We start from the raw sequence: 23,902 nt of genomic DNA, 5'->3' as shown, positions 1-23,902 counted from the left end.
AGTCTATGATTGGCTGCACTATTTCCAGATAAACGGAATGTTCAGGAAAGATATTAAAGACAAAGGATATGCTGATAAAGATTCTAGATTCCAGATTGAGATATTGAATAACAACTATAAAATTTTGTCTAAAATGTATAATCAGTTATTGGAATGGAATTTAATAGACGAGGAAGTAAAGTCGGTAATGATATATTGGGCTAGAGATATCGGTCATAATATATATTTTGAAGAATGGGAGAAACTTTGGAAAAAACATCTCAAGTTTACAGCTTGCGTGACACTAAAGGAGAATTTAATGAAAATGTTTTACCGATGGTATATGACTCCTGCAAAATTAGCCAAAATGTATGGAACTTGTAATAAATGCTGGAAGTGCAAGGAAAGGGAGGGGACCTTCTACCATATGTGGTGGGAATGCCAAAAGGTTAAAGGGTTCTGGGAGAGTGTATATAACGAAATGAAGAAAATTCTAAGATATACTTTTGTTAAAAAACCCGAGGCTTTTCTGTTGGGATTGGTAGGAAGGGAGATAAAAAAGAAAGATCACAAGCTGTTCCAGTATGCAACAACGGCAGCAAGAGTCTTATTAGCTCAAAATTGGAAATCAGAGGGCCTACCGACAATTGAGGAATGGAGAGCAAAACTATTAGATTATGCGGAAATGGATAAGATGACAGGGAAAATTAGATATTCAAAAGACCAGAGGTTCATTAAGGATTGGGAAAGTTTTACGAAATATCTGGAAAATTTAAGTGATGGACAGATAACACTAGTGGGCTTTAAAGGAGCTCTGTAAAAAGAAAAGAGTATTGTCTAAAGAGAAATGGAAGAACTAGAATGATTAATGGCATTACAAATTAAGAAATGCGAACTTTTATAAAAGATTATTACGGATGATTTGTGGAAAGGTTGAAGGAAGTCATACTTAAAAACCTGTGAAAATGAGAATCGAACTTTTATATTTTGTTTTTGTATTTTGCATTATGCAAATTAATAAAAATTATGCATGAAAAGCTCAAAAAAAAAAAAAAGCATTCCTCAAACAAAACAAAAGACTAAAAACGAGTAGCGCATGGTTTTGAGACTAGACAGCAGCGCCAGTAGAACCTATTGCCAATGCATTCCCCACATTCTAGTATTATGGGAGACAGGGGAAAATATCTCTCTTTCCACAGTTTTACCACAGTATACATAATTTTATAAACCTCTTTTTATATTCCCTGCTCAGCCAGCTTCCTTTTTTCCCCAAGCTTAAAAGCGAGGAGGGAAGCACAACCCACACTCAAAACCCTTACAAATAGAAAGATCCCTGAATGAGATTTTAGGTGGGCAAACAATGCAGCTTAGGATATAGCAGCTTCCTGTGTTCAGTTTCCAAAGCTTTGGGCACAACAGGTGGGAGCTAATCAGAGGTGCATCCAGCTTTTGTTTATGCTAAAGATAGACCCCTCCATCCTGGTTCTTGACAGCTACAATATTTTGTCGTTGTTTTTAAGACCCACCACTTTTGCAGAATTCATATCATTCTGTTCCATTCTGGAACGGTTTTACATGCTTTATCATTGTGGTGGTTTCATCTGTTTTCATTGTACATTCTACTGTTGCAAGCAGCCCTGGGATCTTATCCTGAAGTGCAGGTAGGAAAAGTTACAAACAAACAAATAATCGTATTGCTCTTTGCGCCACTTCAGAAGATCTTGCGTGAGGCATGATCCCTCTGGACAACTTTCCTAAAATGAGCATCCCAACAGCTCTCTCAGAAGCCCCATAGGGAACACTGATGGTTTGCCATGTGGTAAACATGATGCTTGGAAACACCTTCAGAAATTATTTCTAGATCCACTGGGCCTAATTACTCTGTTTATTGTATTCCATCCGCCTTTAAAAGTAATAATCCCTGTAAATCCAGGATACTTCTCATTTGGATGAGCCAACAGAATCACACAATGACCCAGATTTTGGGGGGCGGGGGGGGGGACACATTTGCCGTTTTCTCAAAACTAACACCAGTGCCCTGAGTAAATATACTTGGAAGTATAAGGTACCTTTCTAAATTGGGCATGTTTGTGTGTGCACCTAGACATCGGATTGCATCCAACATTAGTCCTGCTCAGAATAGATGCACATGACAGGCATAAATCTACGAATTTCAGTGAGGCTACTATGTGTCTAACTTAGTAGGATACAACCCTTTAGTCAATCCATGAAAACTACTTCCTGATAAGTGCACACAGGCTTGCATCCTCATGCTGCAATCTTACATGCACTTATTTAGGAGCAAAAGGCCAAAAGTGGGTTTTGCTCCTGTAATATGTTTACCTCCATAGAATGTATTTACCTTCTTCAAAGAATGAGGAGAGTCAACCTATTTGCTCTTCTGCAGACTTAGGACTCTTTCTTCGCTGCAAAAGCTGGTTTTCCTTTATTGTCCTGAACCTACAGTGATCTGAGCTTCTTTCTTTAAAAGCATCCTGCGCTCTGCATTAATACAGGAGCCTCTATTAGCGGCACTAAAGAGTGCTAGGCTGTCCCACTGATGGCCCATCAACACCCTCTTCCAATAATTACAGCTTCACGGCCTTGCAAAGTAAATTCGGTGCAAGCTGAGCCAAATAAATCATCGCGTCTTCTCCACTGCCACAAATAAAAGAGTCTCAACTCCATGATCCTTTCCAGAACAGCTTACATTTGCCAGCAAGCAATCCCTCGCCTTAAAGGGTTCACTTCATATAAACAGACAAACAAACAAAAAACTACAATTAGTTAGTCATCCAAGAACTGATAAGAGAGCCTTGCAGCGACTTCAGTGTCGCTCGCTCCTTAACACTTTCAGTGCCTGCTCACACTTTCTCACAGAAGATGAAAGGAAAGGTGAATGATGGGAGTTGTAGTCCAAAAACAGTTGGAGACCCAGGGGTGGTAAGTTGGCCATTCGGCTGAAGGGCACTTACCTGCAAATTATTTCTGCATATTGTCTCCAGAAAATCAAAGAAGCTCTCAGGTGATGTAACTGGATGTGAATATGTTGCTAGAAATAACTGAAAAAAATAATTATAGAATCATAAATGGTAGAAATGGAAGGGACCCTGCGGGTCATCTAGTCCAACCCACTGCAATGCAGGAATATTTTGCCCAACATGGGGCTTGGAAATTATAAGTCATAGGGCATTTTTATTCACCCCAGTGACTTGGACAGGTGAGATAATCCAGGACAGTCATTTTAAATCAAAATATGAGTAGTAGGAGTTATTTTTAAAAAACAAACAAATGTGGTGATCTGCCATGGAACAACCCCATTGAAGAAGGTCACAGGGGTTACCAAGACTTCATTGCTGGTTGCAAAGGGGCCCCCATAACAATTTGAGCTTCAGGGGCCCCCAAATGTAGGTCTTGGGGGACGTGGGTGGCGCTGTGGGTAAAACCTCAGCGCCTAGGACTTGTTGATCGCATGGTCGGCAGTTCGAATCCCCGCGACGGGATGAGCTCCCGTCGTTCGGTCCCAGCTCCTGCCCACCTAGCAGTTCAAAAGCACCCTTAAGTGCAAGTAGATAAATAGGTACCGCTTTACAGCGGGAAGATAAACGGCGTTTCCGTGTGCTGCTCTGGTAACGGTTCGCCGGAGCAGCTTCGTCCCGCTGGCCACGTGACCCGGAAGTGTCTTCGGACGGTGTCGGCTCCCGGCCTCTAGAGTGAGATGAGTGCACAACCCTAGAGTCTGTCAAGACTGGCCCATACGGGCAGGGGTACCTTTACCTTTACCTTTTTTAATGTAGGTCTGCCACTGAGTGAGTGAGCTACGCCATCCTGCAAACTCTACCCACTTTGGGCTCTGCTCCCACCCATTGCAACCATCTAGCCCCCAACAGATCCCCACCCCATGGAACATGTCCAGAGATTCCACCCACCCTGCCATGACCTAGCTTAGTTGGACCCTGGAATGAAACCCTTCCCAGGAATAAAGGCACAATGGTGCAAACTAGCTGAGTGACAGAGTGACTGCAATGCCTTTTTTTGCCTTTGGTTGCTGTGCAGAATGAAGAGAGTTTAGCCAGGAAAAGAGGGTGAGAAGGAGCAGCTGGATGTCACCTTCCAGAGGTGACTTTGCCCTTGAACTGTATTATAGAATCATAGAGGACTCGTATTGACCAACAGTGCTCCCCTCAGGGCTTCAGGCTGCTAGTTCTCCTCCTTCTGGTTCCTCTCCCTGGGGGTGAAATCCCCCAGTGATTTCTCCTTGATCTTATTAAGGCACAAATGCACCTGGAAACTCTTTAGCCCCAAGAGGCAATATGGGTGACATAAGGAAAGGTAGCAGAATCTTAGGTGTTGCCAGTAGGACCTGTATGACTTCTGATGGTTCCATAGCCTGCATGGCTCCTCAAGGTGGGTCTCAGTGAGCCAAGCCCCCTCCCCTGTTAAAGGTCTCCACACAGGGTTTCTAAACACGCAGGGTTTCTAAACACCTGCTGGCAAATTCAAAGGCAGCTTTGCCACATTGCTTGTTAGAGACAAAATGGAAATGATTGTTCCTTTTATTAATACATCCATGTTTTATTGGCTTAAATACATGTCAGTTTGGCCTCTTTACATTTCCTGCTCCTTTGGAGTGCTGGAGGATCTGCACCAACAGAAGACTAAAGGAGAACTGGTAAGGCAGATGAAGCAAGCAGGAGGGAAGACTGCAAAGGCAAAACTCGCCCTTCGAGGAGGTAACCGGCTGCGCTTTGAAATGAGTCATTGCCAGAAGTCTCCTTTTCATTTTTTAAAAAAATGCAGGTCCAACAAACAAAACATTGGCCTGTAACATAAATGTAAGCATCTAGTTCACTACAGGTGCTGCAAGATACATTTCAGGCTTTCATTGGTGTCATTCTTATGCACCATCCAGTTCACTGGGCATGAAGCTCATCTGCCTACATGCATTGACCTCCACCTCCAGGGTCTTCCCTGTGAGACTCAGAACAGTCCCACAGCTACTCATAGAATCATAGAGTTGGAAGGGACCCTGAGGATCATCTCACCCAACCCCCTGCAATGCAGGAATATGCAGCTGTCCATTACTGGAATTGAACCTGCAACCTTGGGGTTATTAGCACCACGCTCTGACTAACTGAGCTATCCAGGCTTGCTTCCTCCTTTTGCAGATGTAGCCTGGGGGCAGTGCATGTCAAGGGATAGCCCACACAGTCTATGCAAGAACATGCCAGGGGTCCTTGCCACTTCAGGTGGCAGTTTTGCTGGGCTGGCAGCTGTAAAACACCAACCGGCAGGAAAAGGCAGGCTACCAAGTAGGGGGGGAAAAGCAGGTGGTCTTTTAGTGGCCTGCATTTCCCACTCACTACTGGAAGGCATCTGGGGGCTCAACGCTGCCAGCCAAACCCCACCCCACCCCAAAGTGGCAGCTTTGCCCTTGCAGGCATATTTTTCTGTGGAATGAAGGGTTCCCCATCCCAGGAGTCCCTGCAGAGGTTGCCCACCTAATGCTCCACATTTCATGGCAGAGTGGCATTAAGCATGGAGAACATCAGATTAACAGCTCTCAAGCGAGCACAGCCTATTAGCGCCTAGTGTGAAGTGACCACAACAAGGCCCCTCATGGCCTTAACCCTCAGCACTGAGCTGGGAACTCTGGTGGGGAAATGCTCCCCCCAGGACAGGAGCAGCGGGAAGACATGCATCGCTCTGCTCTGTAACAGCAGAATGGAGGAAATGGGAACTGATGGGAACCCAGCAATGTGCCAGGGGCAAAGTCTCAAGCTGGCTGATTTATGGGTCACAGTTTGGGTTTTGTGTGCGCGCGCACATGTGTGCATTTCTCCACCCTCTTCTACAACCTAACCAAGAGCAGCCCCCAGAAGTTCAAGTGTCGCAGCAGCAGCAGCAGGCATTGGAGATTGCTTGTCTGTGCTCAGGGCAGGGGTATCCCTGTCTCTGGGTGACACAGATCTTGAGCCTTGCTCCCGCCAGAGACATGATCAGCATTTCTGATGCCACACAGTGCAGAGAAACTTGTGGCGCCCTCTAAGTGCTCTGAGGCAGCTACTCAATGTCTTTTCCATTTGTGCATTCGTGATGATTTAGAGTTGGAAGGGACCCTGAGGGTCATCAGGTCCAACACCCTGCCATGCAACTTGTGCTCATGATAGTATCAAGGCAGTTATACACAGTTATACACAAGCCCACTTTCAATACCCTTTGCACCTACAAAGGTTTTGTTTCCACACTGATTTGTTTCCAGTTTGTGCGTGGTCTTGTAACTTTCTGTTGGAACTGTGTCACTTTTTATATCCTATTTTGTCCCACTTTGGCTGCACTATAGCCCCTCCAGCAACAATATTGCCATGACATTGGGAAAGCATCTCAGAGGAGCTAATAAAGCAGGATTAGGTGTGGACACTCCAGAATATAGCCACCCCTAATGCACTATTATTGTGTCAAAAACATGTTGCAGAAGACAGTCCGGAGGGGCTGCAATTCCTCATTTGCCATCAACACTTGACAGTCCACCCTGTGCAGGAAGTGACAACAGAAGTTCCATCCAGTGTGGGGTTGTCATATGTCCGGATTTTCCCAGACATTACTGGGATTTCAAAGGCGGAATTGACGTTGGTGGAGCGGTTCTGAAAGGTGGCGCTTTGGGGTCTTCCTATAAAAAAAAAGCCCAACAACTTTCAGGGTGTCCTGGTTTTTACTCTTTTGAAATATGGAAACCCTAATGCAGTGTCAAAACCTAGGCTAGACACATGGCACAGCCGCAGCAAGAGATTGGAAGACACGCCTCTACATCTGGGAGCAACAGAGCGGTCAAGCGAGGCTGCGGCATTTGCACCTGCAGCTGCACACAGTCCCCCTTGGGCCCCTTCTTCCTCTTCACGAGACTGCGGCATGGCCAGTTGGGCGTGGCTTGGTGCAGGTGAGCTTCTGTCACAGATGTCTCAGGGAGGGTGAGACACGGTGCTACTTCCCACAACAGGATGGAGAGCAAAAGCAATGGGCTCTCATGGGGAGACAAGAATCCCTGTTTGTGCAGGCTGGACTGTTCTGTTCTGTCTGCAAGTAACTCCCTGCTAACACTCACTTTGCTGCACTGCCAAGCAACAAGCAGGCGACCGTACTCACAACTGAGTGTCGCCCCTCCCAGCCACTGATTCCAGCCCATGAGATTCCCCTCGCAGACCTCCAGCATGTCTTTCCCCCTCCGTCCCCCAAACCTTTGTAGCCTCCTCCCAATCAAGGCCAGGGAGGGGTGGGTTCCTGCTCAGTAAACTTCCCACTCTCTTCTCAGCCCCACCACCACCACCACTTTGGCAGCCATATCCAGAAAGGGCAGCAAGAAGCCAACAGCTGCATTTCCCAGCTTACTGTGGACACCTTGCAACTTTTGCTGCAAACCTTCACTCTCCCTGGAAGCCCCAGCAACAAAGTGCTGAAATGAGGCTGCAGCTGCTTTGCAAGCAGAACTTTGCAGGGCAAAACGTCTGGCAGCGGCATCTCCAGTTAAGCAGGTTCCAGGTAGCAATGGCCCCATCCTGGCCTGAGAACCAGGGAGAGCCAATATCGGGACAGACAGAGAAGTATGGGTGCCTACTTTCCTCTAAACAAGGCTTTGGGGTTTGCTCATAGAATCATAGAGCTGGAAGGGACCCCATGGTTCATCTAGCCCAACCCCCTGCAATGCAAGAATCTCAACTAAAGCACCCGTGACAGACAGACAGCCAATCTCTGCTTAAAACACCTCCAAGGAAGGAGAATCCACAACCTCCTGAGGGAGACCTCTCCACTAATGAACAGCTCTTACTGTCAGGAAGTCCTTCCTGATGTTTAGTCAGAATCTCCTTTCTTGTAACTTGAAACCAATGGTTTGAGTCCTGCTTGCTGGAGCTGGAAAAAGCAAGCTTGCTCCATCTTCCATGTGTCAGCCCTTGGGATGTTTGAAGATGGCTATCATATCTCCTCTCAGTCTCCTGTTATCCAGGCTAAACATACCCAGTTCCCTCAACCGTTCCTCATAAGGCTTGGTTTCCAGACCCTTGATCATCTTGATTGCCCTCCCCTACACACATTCCAGCTTGCCAATATCCTTCTTAAATTGTGGTGCCCAGAACTGGATACAGGACTCCAGGTGTGGTCTGACTAAGGAGGAATAGAGTGGAACTATTACATCCCTTGATCTGGACACTGCTCAGTGGGTTAGGTATGCAATGATGCAGGAACGAGACCTTCCAGCTGTCCTCTTCTCAAAGCCCTCTGCCCTCCACTCTGACTGCAGCCTGAGGGCCCCCACACCTGGCATCTACTGTTCCAGGATGTGCCCTTCCCCTCCCCTTTGGCTTCTCTCAGCAGCAGGAAGAGCCTGCCTTGCTGCTGGTATGCAGGTCAACCGCATGGCCCAGGACACAGTGCTCCAGCTGCTCCTCCATGGCCAACACCCGCCACACAGCTTCCTCAAAGGCCACAGCCACGTTGGTGTCGTCCTTGGCACTTGTCTCCAGGTAGGGGTAGTTGCCGTGCTCCATGCACCAGGCCTGGGCCTCTTCAGAGGTCACTTGCCTCTCCAGCTTGTCCACCTTGTTGCCCAGAACCACAAAGGGGAAGCGGTCAGGGTCCTTCACGTTGGCGTAACAGATGAACTCCTTCTGCCAGTGGCCCAGGTTATCGAAGCTCTGCCGGTCATCCACACTGAAGGTCAGCAGACAGCAGTCAGCCCCCCGGTAGAAAGGGGTCCGCAGGCTCTTGAAGCGCTCCTGCCCAGCTGTGTCCCAGATCTGGAGCGTCACAAAGCGCCCATCCACCTCCAGGTCCCGGCTGAGGAACTCAACCCCAATGGTGTGGAAGGCCTGCGAGTCAAACTTGTTGGTGACGTAGCGGTTCATGAGGGAGCTCTTCCCAACGCCGCCATCGCCCAGGAGGATCACCTTCAGCAGCAGTGACTTCCCACTCATGGCAGTAGAGGAAAGGTCTAGAGGGGAAAAGCACCTCCATTAGTGAGAGGGCAGCTGTTAAGGAGCCCCTGTGTATGTCTCTCTCTTCCACCACAGTAGAGAGACGAATCCTGCCTGCCACTCCTGCATTTCCAGTGCCTGCCAGGGGAAGAGGACCTTTTTCAGACTGAGGGCCACAATCCCTGCCAGGCAATGTTCTAAGGGCCACATGCAAATGAGGGGTGGAGCCAAGGGGGAGAAGCTGGCAGGGCAACAGATGCAAATTTCACCTTTGTATGGTAGGCCTGTTTCCACACACACACACACACACACACACACACCTTGCTCTGCTCTCTATCCTCCATCCAGGGAAGAGCCAGAGGTCAAGGACACACTCCACACACTAGTGAGAGTTCTAAGGGCCAGACAGAGAGGTAAGGAGGGCTGCATTCACCCCCTGGGCTTGAGGTTCTCCACCTCTTTGATACGCCTATTAATTTGTGGGACTCGTTGCCACAAGGGGTGGCAGCAGCCGCTGGCTTTGAAGAGGGATTCAATAAATCAGCAGAGGAGGATGTGAAAAAGGCCTTTCTATGAATACCAGCCCATGTGACTGCATGCTGCCTGGAAGGTTTCCAGAAGGATTCAGGGATGTCATGTTTCTGCATATCAGTCGTTGGGGGGGGGGGGAGAGAGGCCATGGTGCTTGCATTCTACTTGTGGATTTGTAGGAATTACTTAGACTGAGTCTGACCACTGACTGGTCCATTGAGTTCTGCCATGACTGGCAGCAATAGTTCTTCAGGCTTTCCGGCAGGGGACAATGCCCAGCCCTTCCTGAAGATGCCATCAGGGACAGGCCCTGGGGCCTTCTGCATGCCAAGCAGGTGCTCTGCTGCTGAGCTAAAATAAAAAAGCAAATCTAGCTGGCCACTCTTCCAACAGAATGCTGAACCAGAAGACAAAAGGCCTCTGATCCAACAGGGCTCCTCTGATGTCCTCGGGGCAAGGGCTGATCTACTATGAAACTAACAAAGCTTAATCCCAGAGGGGCCCCAGAAGCGACCTTCGTCTACATTTGGCTTAAAAATTTGGGGTATAGTAGGCCAGATTTGAGAGGGACGCGGGTGGCGCTGTGGGTTAAACCACAGAGCCTAGGACTTGCCGATCAGAAGGTCAGCGGTTCGAATCCCCGCGACGGGGTGAGCTCCCGTTGCTCGGTCCCTGCTCCTGCCAACCTAGCAGTTCAAGAGCACGTCAAAGTGCAAGTAGATAAATAGGTACCGCTCTGGCAGGAAGGTAAACGGCATTTCTGTGTGCTGCTCTGGTTCACCAGAAGTGGCTTAGTCATGCTGGCCACATGACCTGGAAGCTGTACGCCGGCTCCCTCAGCCAATAAAGCGAGTTGAGCGCCGCAACCCCACAGTTGGTCACAAATGGACCTAATGGTCAGGGGTCCCTTTACCTTTACTAGGCCAGATTTGAGTGACACGACTCAAATTGATTAATTTTTTGTTGCGTATATTTCAACAATCCCAAAGCTTGAGAGCTGTTAGCACAGAGGTTTGTAAAGGTGTGGTGATTTATCATGGAACAACCCCATTGAAGAAGATAGCAGTGGTTACGCAGACCTCGCTACTGCCTGTGAAGTTCAGGCTTCAGGGCCCTGAGAATGTAGGTCTGCCCCTGCTTCAGGGATGCCAATTTGAATAAAACATTGGAGGCAGGCAGGTAACTCCCAAGACATTTGAATTGCAACACCTATTCACTTTGGGGGGAGGGGCCAGCCCCCTCAAATATTTTATTTTATTGTAGGGGACAGCCAAAGGGACCTCACTCCCTAGGAGTTGGCTCAGGGCAGAGAGCTAAAGGGTGGCAAGCAGTGTGGTGTTCTCCTAACCACTCCTTCAGTGTAGGCTTGTGGTTTGCAATTGCAGCTTTGGAAACTGGACGACTCTGCAGGGCGGACAGAGGCAGTCTGAAAGTAAGCAGGTTGCCCCATGCCGACAGGGAACACAGCAGTGAGGGCAGAGGGCTGGCTGAGTGCCCACCTGTAGTGTACCTGTACTGTGGAGAGAATAGTCCCACCTCCAGGGCAGCCTGGCCAATGCCACACCTGCACCTCAGCAACATCACTGAAAGGCAAGGCAGGTCACTCAGCTTGTTACACCTGAACTGACCCCCCACCTCACATGGTAAGTGTCCCTTTCGCTCCCCACATTGTCTCTTGAAGGGCAGACCTGCCACTTTGCAAAAGCCCCCACAAACAGCACAGCATTCTGCTCAGAGCATGAGCAAGCATTTGGTTTTCGGAAAGCCACAGGCCCTAACATCGCTCTGTCTGTGGGCATGGTTGGCACTGCCATTGTGCAGGCGACCCCCCCCCCCCACACACACACGGGTAAGGGAGAGGGGGACAGCACTCCCTCCCCCTGCTCCACACACTCAGAGTGATAGCCCTTCTTTTCCCTAAGATGAGCCAGAAAGATTTACTTTATTGTCTTTTTATTTATCAAGGAACCTAGTTGTACCTGCTCTCCACTGGAAAGTGGCAGAGTGGGCCATGCTAAGAGCATGAAAATTAAGAGTCTGGATCAGGCCAAGGTCCCCACCCCGCGCAGTCCTGCATCCTGTCCTGACGCAGAGGCCAAGCAGATGCCCTTTAGGAGAAACCAGCAAACAGTAGCGCTCAGCGGTGGTTGGCATTCAGAAGCATCACTGCCTCCGGGAGTTTCGATTTTAAAAGGGCGGATCCCTTTGCAAACAGGGCAGGTTGGAGGGGACAATGGTGTGCTCGGAAGCGTCTCAGTCCTGCCCAATGGGCTAAACTTGAGGGCAGGGATCCCGGGACTCCCCCCACCCCAGCAGAAGCAGCAAGAGGGCCCCGAACCCCCACATTTGGGAGGAAGGGAGGAAGGCGCATCCATCCTCCTCCCCAAAAACCGAACCATCAAACCACCCTCCCTCGGAGAAGACCACCAATGCCGGGATCTACCTGACCCGCCGGGATCCGCCCATTGCCCACCCCGTCCGGCCTCCCGCGGCAGTGCAAAGGGGGAACTGGATCCTGCCCCGAGGGAGCGCCCAATGACACACTATCTCCCCACGAGGCCTCCACGTAGCGCACCTGCCCGCCGCTGGCCTCGGACGGGTCTCGAACGCGCGGCCCGCGCTGACCGGGAGATCAAAGGCGCATCTGGAGCCGGGCGGGCCGGGCGATGGGGGGGGGGAGATACCCCACCGCGCATGCGCTCACTGCCTGCGGAGACCCGAGCGTCTTCCGCCAGCATCACTTCGCTGCTGTGGCCACCAATAGGAAGAGAGCCCGCCTCGCCCCCGCCCGCCCCGCCCCCATGCCGCGACAGGTGTGAAGCAGGTGCGCCGCTGGGGACAACCGTTACCCGGCCGCAGGCAGGCAAAGAGCGCGGGCAAAGAGGCAGGGGGGCGCGCGCCCTCTTCTCTGCCAGGTGGGAACAACAGGAAGGGAACACAGTGGCAACTACCTTACGCTAATGCAGACCAACAGCCCACCTTAGTTCTGTATCGTCTGTACGGACTAGCAGCAGTGGCTGGCCAGAGTTTCAGACCCAGTTCTCCCTCGGAGCCACATTTCGAGGTGACATGTGGGATGTAGCTACTACATCTCAGCTTTTGAATAAAATGGCTCTCCTGGATTATCTCACCTGTCCAAGTCACTGCAGTGAGTAAAAATGCCCTGTGCCTTATAGTTTTCAAGCCTCATATTGAGTAAAAGATTCCTGTATTGCAGGAGTTTGGCTAGATGACCTTAAAGCCCCTTCCAACTCTACAATTCTATTATTATGTACAGTGGTACCTTGGTTCTCAAACATAATCCATTCCGGAAGTCTGTTCCAAAACCAAAGCATTCCCACACCAAGGCGCGCTTTCCCATAGAAAGTAATGCAAAACATTACTCCATTCCAGACTTTTTTTTGGGGGGGACCCTAAAATAGCAATTTAACATGAATTTTACTATCTAATGAGACCATTGATCCATAAAATGAAAGCAATAATCATTGTACTGTACTATAAAATAAACAAGACAGTACTGTAGATGATAAAAATAAAAAAAAGTTCTTACTTGCACTGATGATAGTCATTGTTTGGATGGGGGGCTTTTATCCATTTCTGCTGTCACACAATCAGCTGAACTGGGCTCCATACAGTCACAAAAACAAATTAACCGAAAAAGCCTCAAAAACAAAAATGCAAAATAAAGAGCAAAACAAAAGCACCAGATACAGTGGTACCTTGGTTCTCGAACTTAATCTGTTCTGGAAGTCCGTTTGGCTTCCGAAATGTTAAAAAACCAAGGTGCGGCTTTTGATTGGTGCAGGTGCCCCAGAAACAATAGCCGACAGCAATATCAGACATTCGGCTTTTGAAAAATGTTTGAAAACTGGAACACTTACTTCCGGGTTTTCGGTGTTTAGGAACCAAGGGGCTTGAGTACCAATGTAATGTAACAAGAACTAAGGTAAAAATGGATTTTTTTATTTTAAAAATGGAGAAACTATATGATGCAGTTGAAAAAGATTGACAATGGAACCCATGAAGGGGTGGAGGGAAGTTAAAGATTCAGGGAATCCTATATGTTTATGTTTATGATTAGTATTTGAATATGAATATAAATGTAAATGTAAATTGCAAAACTGAATAAAAAATGGTTTGTTTGTTTTTAAAAAAAGACTCAACTTGACAAACATTGCACTGAATATCAAAGAATTTTGTTCAACACAACAAGCCCATCCACCACATTAAAATACCCATATTGTCTTTCAGTTATATTTTTATTGCTTCTTTTATTTCTAAGGGCCTGCTGGAAAAATCCACAGAGTGGCTAGTGGATAAAGACATTCTGGCAGCAGAACAAGTGGGATTTAGACCCAGCAGGTCCACGCTAGATCACTGCCTAACATTACAACACCTTATAGAAAAATATAAGTCAGGAGGGCAGGCACAGCCTTTCTTGATCTAAAAGCAGCCTTTGACTCAGTTCCCAGAACGAGACTCTGGGACAAGCTTCGGGCCACTACCTTCGATAGAAGGCTACTATATTTAATTCAGGTATTACAGTACATTCAAATACAGCCCTTAGAGTCAGGTGCAGCCAGCTAGGGCACTTAACAGATCCTGGTAACCACTCTCCATAACCTCGGCTTCCACCCTCCCAAGTTAGCAAACTGGCACATCACGGCTCTGCTTTACGCAGATGACGTGGTAATACTATCCAGAACCCCCATAGAGCTTAGAAGAGCACTAAGAAAATTAGCTGCCTATTGTGAGATGAAATGCCTCAAAATAAATATCAGAAGACCAAAATTCTTGCTTTTGGGGAAAAACCAAAGCTCAGAAACTGGAAACTTCAAGGCCAAAATTTAGAACAAGCCCCCAACTACTGCCACTGTTGACAGCCTGTTGCCCCTTCACTCTGCTTGAATGGGTTATGTCACAATCAGGTGTTTGTGAGCATGAAATGCTGTTGGGAGTTTCAGCAATGAAGGCTCAGGCATAACATACTGTTTATTTTTTGTTGTTGTTGTTGCTTTTTTATTGAGATTTCCACACAAACAAAAAACATATAACAGAAGAAAAAAGGCATATAAAAATAAACAGTAAACACTCTTATCAATCAATGTTAAGTATCAATCACTTATTTACACTGCGTTAACACGCATTTTGACCTCCCTCCTATCCTGCTACGGTTTTCTTACATTTTTTTCTTCTCCTGCAGTTTCTATTTCTAAAATTTACTCATAACAAGGATTATGTTAGACCTGCTGTAGTTTTTAATTTACCACAATTTCTTTCAATATACGTCACAAATTTACTCCACTCTTCAGTAAACTTTGTTTCTTTTTTGTGTCTGATTTTGTTTGTCATTCTTGCTAATTCTGCATATTCAAATAATTTTGTTTGCCAATCTGTGATCGTGGGAATCTCAACTGATTTCCATTTTTGAGCTATCAATATCCTAGCTGCCGTTGTCGCGTACCGAAATACGTTTTGGTCTTTTCTTTTAATTTCATCCCCAATTATTCCTAAGAGGAATGCCTCTGGTTTTTTTGAAAAGGTATACCTGAAGATTTTTTTTTAATTCATTATATATGAGCTCCCAAATTTTTTTGATTTTGTCACACGCCCACCACATGTGGTAAAAATCCCCCTCCTTCTGCTTACATCTCCAACACATTTTATTTCCGCTTTTATACATTTTATCCAATTTTACCAGTGTGATATACCATCGATACATCATTTTCTCTAAATTTTCCCTTAGTGTGGCACACACTGTGAATTTCATTCCTCTATTCCATAACCTCTCCCATTTTTCATACTCTATATTATGTCCCACGTCCATGGCCCATTTTATCATTACCTCCTTTACTACTTCATCTTTTGTGTCCCATTCTAACAGCAAATTATACATCTTAGCTAACAGTTTAGTTTTCCCTTCTAATACTTCTGTCTGGTATCTAGATTTTTTCTCGTTCATCCCCAATTTTTTGTCCTCATTCCAAAGTGCATTTATCTGATGGTATTGCAACCAACCTGTTAGTCTGTCTTTCAGTTCATCATATGATTTGATCTTCCAACCTTTTTCTGCTTTAATCAATATGTCTTCATATGTTAGCCTTTTCGCTTCCATGTTTACCTTTTTTATTGTTAATATATCTGTTGGGGATAACCACCAAGGAGTGTTCTTTTCTAAAAGTTTCTTATTTTTTCCCCAAATTTCAAGCAGTGCTCCTCTGAAAATATGATTGGAGAATCCTTTATGGACCTTCCCTTTATTTAGCCACAAGTAAGCATGCCAACCATATCTATTGTTAAAGCCTTCTAGATCTAACAGGTCTAAATTCTCCAGAGTAATCCATTCTTTAAGCCAACACAGGCTGGAAGCCTCATAGTATAATCTTAGGTTTGGTACGGCAAAGCCCCCTCTTTTTCTCCTATCTGTTAGTATTTGAAATTTAATTCTTGGCCTCTTTGCCTGCCATATAAATTTTGAAAGACTTTTTTGCCATTCTTTAAAGATCGTGGATCCCCTAATTACCGGGATGGTTTGAAATAAGAACAGCATTTTTGGGAGGATATTCATTTTGATTGCCGCCATCCTTCCAGACCATGAAAGTTTTAGCCTATTCCATATCTCCAGATCTTTTTTGATCTCTTTCCGCATAGGTGTATAATTATCGCTAATTAGATTGATATTTTTTGAAGTTAACCAAATACCTAAGTATTTGATTTATTTTTGAGACCTTAATTCCACATTCCTGTTCTATGTTCTCTTTTGTATTCCTATCTATATTTTTCACCAACATTTTAGTCTTTGTTTTATTTAGTTTGAAACGTGATACTTTGCCAAATTCATCTAATTGTTCCAAAACTTTACCGACGCTTATTTGTGGTTCTTCTAACGATAACACTAGGTCATCCGCATAAGCTTTCAACTTATATTCCTTTGTTCCAACTTTAATGCCCCATATCTCTGGCGTGTATCTCACCTTATTCACTATGACCTCTAGAACCATTATGAATAGTAAAGGGGAGAGAGGGCAACCTTGTCTTGTTCCTTTCATAATGCTAAATGTGTTTGTCAGATTGTTGTTAACAATTAATTTAGCTGTTTGGTTAGAGTAGATCGCCTTTATACCTTTTATGAAGTTGGCCTCTATCGCCATTTCCTCCATAGATTTTATCAAAAACTGCCATGAAACGTTATCGAACGCTTTTTTAGCGTCTATAAACAATAAGGTCGCCGGTATTTCATTTTTAACTTCTAGGTATTCTATGATATTTATAATATGTCTGACATTGTCCTTTAACTGTCTATTTGGGAGGAATCCGGCTTGGTCTTTATGTATGACATCTTTTAAGCAATTTTTGAGTCTGTCCGCCATTATTCCCGCAAAAATTTTATAATCATTGTTCAGCAATGAGATAGGTCTGTAATTTTTTATGTTTAAGCTATCCGTATCAGGCTTGGGAATCAAGGTTATATGTGCATCTTTCACGTGTCTGGTAAGTTCCCTCCTTGCAAAATTCTGTTCATCACATCACATAGTACCGGGGTTAGTTTATCCCCCAGTGTTTTGTAATATTTGGCCGATAGCCCATCTGGGCCTGGGGCTTTGCCCAGCTTCATCTTATTTATCGCCTCTTTTACTTCTTCTTCCATAATTGGTTTGTTCAATTGTGTTTTTTCATCTTCGCCTATGCGTTTCCCTTTGTAATCTTCAAAATACTTTCTTATTTTGTCTGGATCTTCATTTTCTCTTTTATACAGGTTTTCATAGTATTTAAGAAATGTTCTCATAATTTCCTCCGGATTTTCTATTTGCCGTCCTTCAACTTTGATCTTATTTATTACACTTTGTTTTTGTCTTTTCCGCAACTGCCATGCCAAGAGTTCCCTGTTTTGTTCGCTGATTCAAAAAATCTCTGCTTCATGGATTTTATTCTCTATTCTACCTCTTGATTAACCAGTATTGAATATTGGGTTTGTAGCATCTTAATAGCTTGTTTGTTTTGTTCATCTTTAGGTTTTTTCATTAAATTTTCCTCACATATTCTTATATGGTTTAAGATGTCTTCTTTCTTTTTCTCTCTTAACTTTCTTCTAAGGCTGTTTTGCTGTATTAAATGACCCCGCATGACAGCTTTGCTTGCGTCCCAGACTATATCAATGTTGGTATCTTTATTTAAATTCCATTTAAGGTAATCTTCCAGAGTGGCCTTTGCTTTTTCAATTATCTCGGGGATCTCAAAAAGATTCATCCTCCATCTGTAAACGCTCTGTGTTTTGCCCCTTATTTCTAAACTAATGGAGTTATGGTCCGACAGAGTTCTTGGCTGTATATCACATTTTACGATTCTTGGTATTATACATCTTGAGACCCAGATCTGATCTATCCTTGCCCAGCTCTGATGGGGTTCCGAAAAAAAGGAGAATTGTTTTGTGCTTGGATTTTTTCCCCTCCAAACATCTATTAAATCCATGTTTTCCACCAAATTAAGCCAAGTTTTTGGCAATTTCCCTTGGTTACCTTTCTTTTTCTTTGATGACCTATCCAGTTCTGTTTTAACCACTCCATTAAAGTCACCTAATACAATTGTTTTTTGACCATCTAATTCGATCAGTCTCTCTTCCAGTTTTCTATAGAATTCTGCCTTATTAGTATTAGGAGCATAGATAGAAATCACATTCAGTTTGTACTCCCAATATCCTCCCCTCCTCGTCTTTACAGATTAATTTGGGTTCCCACTTTTCTTTCACATAAAGGACAACCCCTCTTTTTTTGCACTCGTCAGAGTGTCTGTGAGCATGAAAATGCTGTTGGGAGTTTCAGCAATGAAGGCTCAGGCATAACATACTGTTTGAAAGTCTGAACATTTCCTCTTTTTTTATTTAACAAAATTTATATACCACTTTTATAATTTATATACAAATTGTTAGGAAAGTAAGATAAAAATATACTATAGTTTATTCACTTATAGGCTAGTTTACATACTTTATTCCTTCTTATACTTCTATCCCACCTTTCCTCCACAGAGCATATACACTTCAGCCTCCACCTTCTCCATTTTATCCTGACAGCAATATTGTGAGCTAGGGCCATAGCTCAGTGGTAGAACAACAGCTTAGCATGCAGAAGGCATCAGGTTCAGTCCCCAGTGTCTCCTGGTGGGACTGGGAGCGCTCCCTCTGCGCTTCTGAGGCTTCGCGTTGCTATCACTGAAGCCAAGGAGCCTGCATTCGCTCCATAGGACGCACACACATTTCCCCTTAATTTTGGAGGGGGAAAAGTGCGTCCTATAGAGCGAAAAATACAGTATATCCAAAACCCATGTAAGGGTGAGAAAAACATAAATTTTACAGCGTGTGACCTATTAAGGGAGAATTACAGAAAAATTCATCATAGATGGTACTTAACTCCGGACAGATTGTCAAAAATGAATAAAATGAACAACAATAAATGCTGGAAATGTAATAGGACAAAAGGCACGTTATACCACATGTGGTGGACTTGCTCAAAGATTAAAACCTTTTGGGACATGATCCACGACGAGATAAAAAAATTGATAAGGGCATCACACAATAAAAAGGCAGAGGCATATCTACTAGGAATTCCAGGAATTCTTGATAAAGATATCCCAAAGGATAAAACTAACACATTCTTATACGTGACAAAACGTGTTCTCCCTAGCAGAGAGCACGTGTTGCGGTGAGGCATACAAGCCACCCCAGTGTTGCTGGGCAGATTTGCTGAGTGACCCAGGCAGTGAATTGGTTAATTGGGTCGCTGGGGTGAACTGCTTGTTGCAAATTTTGAAGGAGGGGTCAGAGGTTTTAAATATTGCGTCCTCTTAGCTGCTTGCACCGGATCACATGGAGCACTTGGACTGTCTGGAGGACAGTGGAACTGTCTGGTTACATTTCTTTATTTCCCCCTTCTTTTTAATCCTCTCTAGTCCCTTAAATAATTTAATTCCCCTTTTTTCCTGTTTGATTTCCCACCCCACCCATTAGCCCTGCCCTTTAGGCAGATTCTCCCTGTATCTGTGGCTTGCCTTTCCCAATAGGGAGAGAGCCCCCGTTAGGGCTTTCTTTCGCAAAAGTTTCCCCCATTTCTCCTGTTGTTAATTGTGGGGCTAATCAGGGCTGTTCCCAGCTTAGCTAGAATCACTTTCGTTTATAGTATCCCCAAAGGTTGGCTTTATTTTGGGTGTGTGCAGCGCTGTTGGCCAAATTTTAATCTAGCCTTGGGCGGGAGCACTATTTTGAGTTCCTTTAATATTGTTATGAGACAAAGATTCTCAAGAGCAGAAGCAGGGAGGCCTACATTCAGGCCTAAGCCTGCTACAGGTAGCAGTTAATTGTTAAGTCTCTGACACGTGACTCATTCTCTCTAAGAATGTATCTGCTTGCAGGCTCAGTTGCTGCTAATGTATATCTGAGGCAGACAGAGGGCGCCAGAGGCTCTCCGTGCCTCCAATGACTATGAGCACTCTGTGTATGCTCTTGAACTATGCTGTTTCTGAGCAAGTTTATTTTCTTCAGATTTGTTTTGCCCTGATAGTGGCGACTGCCATTTTAGAGACGAGCCATTGTGGCTAGAGTGTAGGACTAGGACCTGGGAGACAGGGTTCATATCCCCCTCTTAGCCATTGTTATAACAAAACAAAACAAACTGCTACTTTTGGACTATTCCGTTGCTGGGTAGTTTGGCCCATTTGTGATAAAAGAACTTTGTGTTTCTTGAGGGGGTGCTTCCCTCTAAAAGGGCAAGCAGGGATACCTGGACAAGGTGTGGGCTACCTCAACTCTGTTATTTCACTGGAAACATTTATGTCTGGCCTAGCAGGTGATCCTAGGGCTTTGCCCTAGAATTCGATGGCCTCTGGCAGCGTTTCCGGCCTGAATAGTGTCCCCCTGTGGTGCACGAAACATTGGTTTCACTGGTTCCTTACATTGTTTAGTTTTTGCAGACTATGATAGGGCCTTTGCAGATGCCTCCAGAGCTTGCCTCTCCTGCAGAGGATGACTTACTGATGCCCCAGGTGCCTTCTTCACAATATTGCTGTCAGGATAAAATGGAGAAGGTGGAGGCTGAAGTGTGTATGCTCTGCGGAGGAAAGGTGGGATAGAAGTATAAGAAGGAATAAAGTATGTAAACTAGCCTATAAGTGAATAAACTACAGCATATTTTTAACTTACTCTCTTAATAATTTGTATATAAATTATAAAAGCGTATATAAATTTTGTTAAATAAAAAAAGAGGAAATGTTCAGACTTTCAAACAGTATGTTATACCTGAGCCTTCGTTGCTGAAACTCCCAAAAGCATTTTCATGCTCACAAACACCTTATGAAGGAACCATTGTGACATAACCCATTCAAGCAGAGTGAAGGGGCAACAGGCTGTCAACAGTGGTAGTAGTTGGGGGCTCCCATCTATTAAAAAGCCACAGAAAGTCTTTTCATACTGGCTGAGGAATTAATCCCTTATTTAACGTTCATAATTGCTGGATCGATTTAACAGGACTGGAGCTAACATTTGCTTGGATTTGGCGCCATTGATAGGGAACTGCCTGCTGCGTCCTCCGCTTTGAAGTCACCCTGGTCTTCAGCATGTCCAACCCATCTAAGAGGCATATGATACTGGTGTTCCACTGGGTTAGGAAGAAGTCCCTGACAGAGAAGCCGTGCTCTACCATCTCGGCCAGACCTTCTGCCTCTGCACCGGCTTGCAACACTCCTCACATTTCACTCTACTTCACGAGGAGCAAGACACAACCCGCTCTGCTCAGGAGGTCCAGCAGGCGCAAGGTGCTGCGATTACCGAATCTCACCGACCCCAAGTTATAAAGATCTGTCATTGGCAGCGTTGGCCGGAAGAGAGCCCGTAGGCGTGGCAAGCAAAAGAAGACTCCAGCGGTAACAGGAAAAGGGGTGAGGGCTAGGCTAGAGGCAAGAAGGCTCCAAAGCTATTTGCAGGGTGGGATTGCTTTGGAAGATGCCTTCTGACAATCTCTACCTTTGAACCACTTAAGGACATAAGAAGTGCCTGCTGGATGAGGCCAAATTGGCCTGTCTAGTCCAGCATCCTGTTCTCACAGTGGCCAACCAGAGTCCTGTGGAAACAAGAGCATTCTGTATTCCCTTCCTGCAACTTCCAGCAACTACTATTCACAAACGTTACTGCCACTGACTGTGGAGGTAGAGCATAGCCATCGTGCCTAGTGGCCATTGATAGCCTTTCCTGCATAAAACCATCCAAGTTGGTGGCCGTCACAGCTTTCTGTGGGATTGAGCTTCCAGAGGGGTAGCTGAGCATGCCTGCTACAGGAAAATCAGGCATTAAAAGCACATTTCTCCCAAAGAATCCTGGGAATTGCAGTTTGTAAAGGGTACTACAAATTGTAGCTGTCAGGGAACTGCCATCGGAGCTGGAAGCGGAGGGAAGGCTCCAAAGGGATGGCGGAGAGGGTCCCAGTAGGGAGAGAGGGAGCCCGTCTGCTGGGGAAGGAAATCAGCATAACACCAGTAGAGAAGGGGGGCAGATGGGGGAATCAGGGAGGAGGCTCCAAGACTCCTCGCCGGAGACCAGCGGAGAGAGTACGGGTACTCCACTGCCCACACCCTCCCTGCGCAGAAGACTTCCACGCAGGGAGAGTAGGAGGAGACTTGGCGTCAAGGAACTTTTGTGCTGGAAGAAGTTTAAGAAACGCCCACTGACGGATTCTGCAAGCGACTGAGACAGTCACGATGCTGGAGGCTGTTCAGTCAGAAAGGGTTAACCAGGTAACCTAGCCAGGAGTGGCGGCAACTTACGCATGAGCAACCCCTAAACCCATTACACTAGCTATACAGTAGAAGGGTAATCTACAGTTCCCAGGATTCTTACAGGGGAGAAGCGATAATGCTTTTAATGTATGGTATGTACACAGCCTCAAATTAGCTCCACCAGCTCTGTAATACTAGAGCAAAGATTATAATGCATATTGTTGCTGTTGTACTTTTATAAATATTATAAAACCCATTCCTGCAAGCCATGTAGTCTGGAATAAACTCAGTCTCCCCTCCCATCATTAATTGTTTCTGCTAGGTGGGGAGGGGTGTTGGATCTGCTTCCCAGTCTTGAAGAAAGGCGCAGGTCAGATGTGTGCCCAGACCTGGCCACGCTTCGCAAGAGAGGTGTGTTGGTTCAAGGTGGCCACGCTGCCTGCAACTTGCACTCCTTCCTGACATGTCTTCCCCAAACCCCTTCTTCCAGAGGCTGTGTTGAAGTTTTCCATCACGTGGAACACAAACTCGCGGAACTACCTCGAGGCTGAGGCAGTGGTGGAAACCCTCCTCAAGCATGAGACGCCAGAGAGCCTCTTGCAATACAAAGGGATCAAAGCAGCTGTGGAGTCTCTCCTACCATACATGGCACTTCCAGAGGCTGGGCCGGATACTGCAGGCCTCCATGTTCCTTGATTTCATGTGACAAAACATGAAGTTGCCTGACGCCGCCAAGTGGGACAAGGAGATGGACATGTGATGAGCTTTATTTATTTATTATTAATTTTATTGAGTACAAATTAGAAAAAAATACAAATATACAAAAAAAGGAAAATACATGTAACCAATAGAAAATTAGAAAACATTTTACCTCTTCTGATATTTACAATTATTTGCACCTCTACAAAACAATATTCACAATAAAGAAAAGAAATGATAGGTAAAATAGAAAAGAAAAGAACAAGAAGAAGATAAAAGGAAGAAATAAGATCAAGAATGAGAATTTTAAAAGTAGATAAGTATTCACTATACACAGCCATTTCCAATTTATATTTATGTTCGATTATGTATTTTCATCATATCCTTATCTATCTTAATTAAAATATTTTTAAAAGACTTCCACCGTTTGCCTCACGCGTTTTTGGTAGTCCATTTGTCAAAAGCTCTGTTCTTCATATTTTTCCTTTGGGTCTCCTTAATGTCTCGCTTCGTATTTTTTATATTACTCACAAGATTATTCTAAACACAACCAGATTTTAGTAGCCGAGCCCTGGTTCCGCGCTCTGGAGGCTTCGCGTTGCTTTCGCTGAAGCCTGGAGAGCGAGAGGTGTCGCTGCACACCGACCCTTCTCACTCTCCAGGCTTCAGGGATAGCCGCCTGAAGCCTTCGGAGCGCAGCGCGAGTTCCCGACACGTTCCAGAGGCTTCAGGTTCCTTTCGCTGAAACCAGAAGAATCTTGCTCTCCCGGCTTCAGCAAAAGGAACTCGAAGGCTGCGGATTGGGGGGAGAAGACGGAGAAAGAAGGCGGGTAATGATCTTTCATTCTTTTGCTTAGTACATGTGCAGACGTTTTGTGTCGGCGTTGTGAGGGTAGGCTCTTCATTTGTCTGTCTGTCTGTCTGTCTGATTTTGTTGGTGGTACTAGAAGTTGGAGAGCCCATAGCATGGT

General features: G+C 45.5%; 2 protein-coding genes across 4 annotated transcripts in view; one reads left to right on the top strand and one right to left on the bottom strand.

Moving 5' to 3' along the window:
* Positions 1–4,533: 4,533 nt before the first annotated feature.
* Positions 4,534–12,220, bottom strand: RAB9B (RAB9B, member RAS oncogene family). Of its 3 annotated transcripts, none has more exons than XM_080990511.1 (2): positions 12,052–12,220; positions 4,534–8,962 (listed from the first exon to the last, which is right to left on the bottom strand). In XM_080990511.1, exons 1-2 carry the CDS (start codon positions 12,212–12,214, stop codon positions 8,340–8,342), a joined length of 786 nt encoding a protein of 261 aa, XP_080846637.1. In that variant the 5' UTR covers positions 12,215–12,220; the 3' UTR covers positions 4,534–8,339. The 3 variants fall into 3 exon arrangements, with proteins under 3 accessions (XP_080846637.1, XP_080846638.1, XP_080846639.1); XM_080990512.1 differs by having other exon boundaries at positions 12,021–12,159; XM_080990513.1 differs by lacking the exon at positions 12,052–12,220 and adding an exon at positions 10,987–11,061.
* A 78-nt stretch (positions 12,221–12,298) lies between these two features.
* Positions 12,299–23,902, top strand: part of TNMD (tenomodulin) — a 38,564-nt gene continuing 26,960 nt past the window's right edge. The window contains exon 1 of the mRNA XM_080990505.1: positions 12,299–12,624. The gene's annotated coding sequence lies outside the window, so the exon portion shown is untranslated. The remainder of the gene's footprint in view (positions 12,625–23,902) is intronic.

The sequence above is a fragment of the Podarcis pityusensis genome (assembly GCF_964106645.2).
Source record: "Podarcis pityusensis genome assembly, chromosome: Z".
Lineage (NCBI taxonomy): Eukaryota > Metazoa > Chordata > Lepidosauria > Squamata > Lacertidae > Podarcis > Podarcis pityusensis.
Note: the sequence above shows the minus strand (reverse complement) of the source record. Positions and strands in the feature narration are given on the sequence as shown.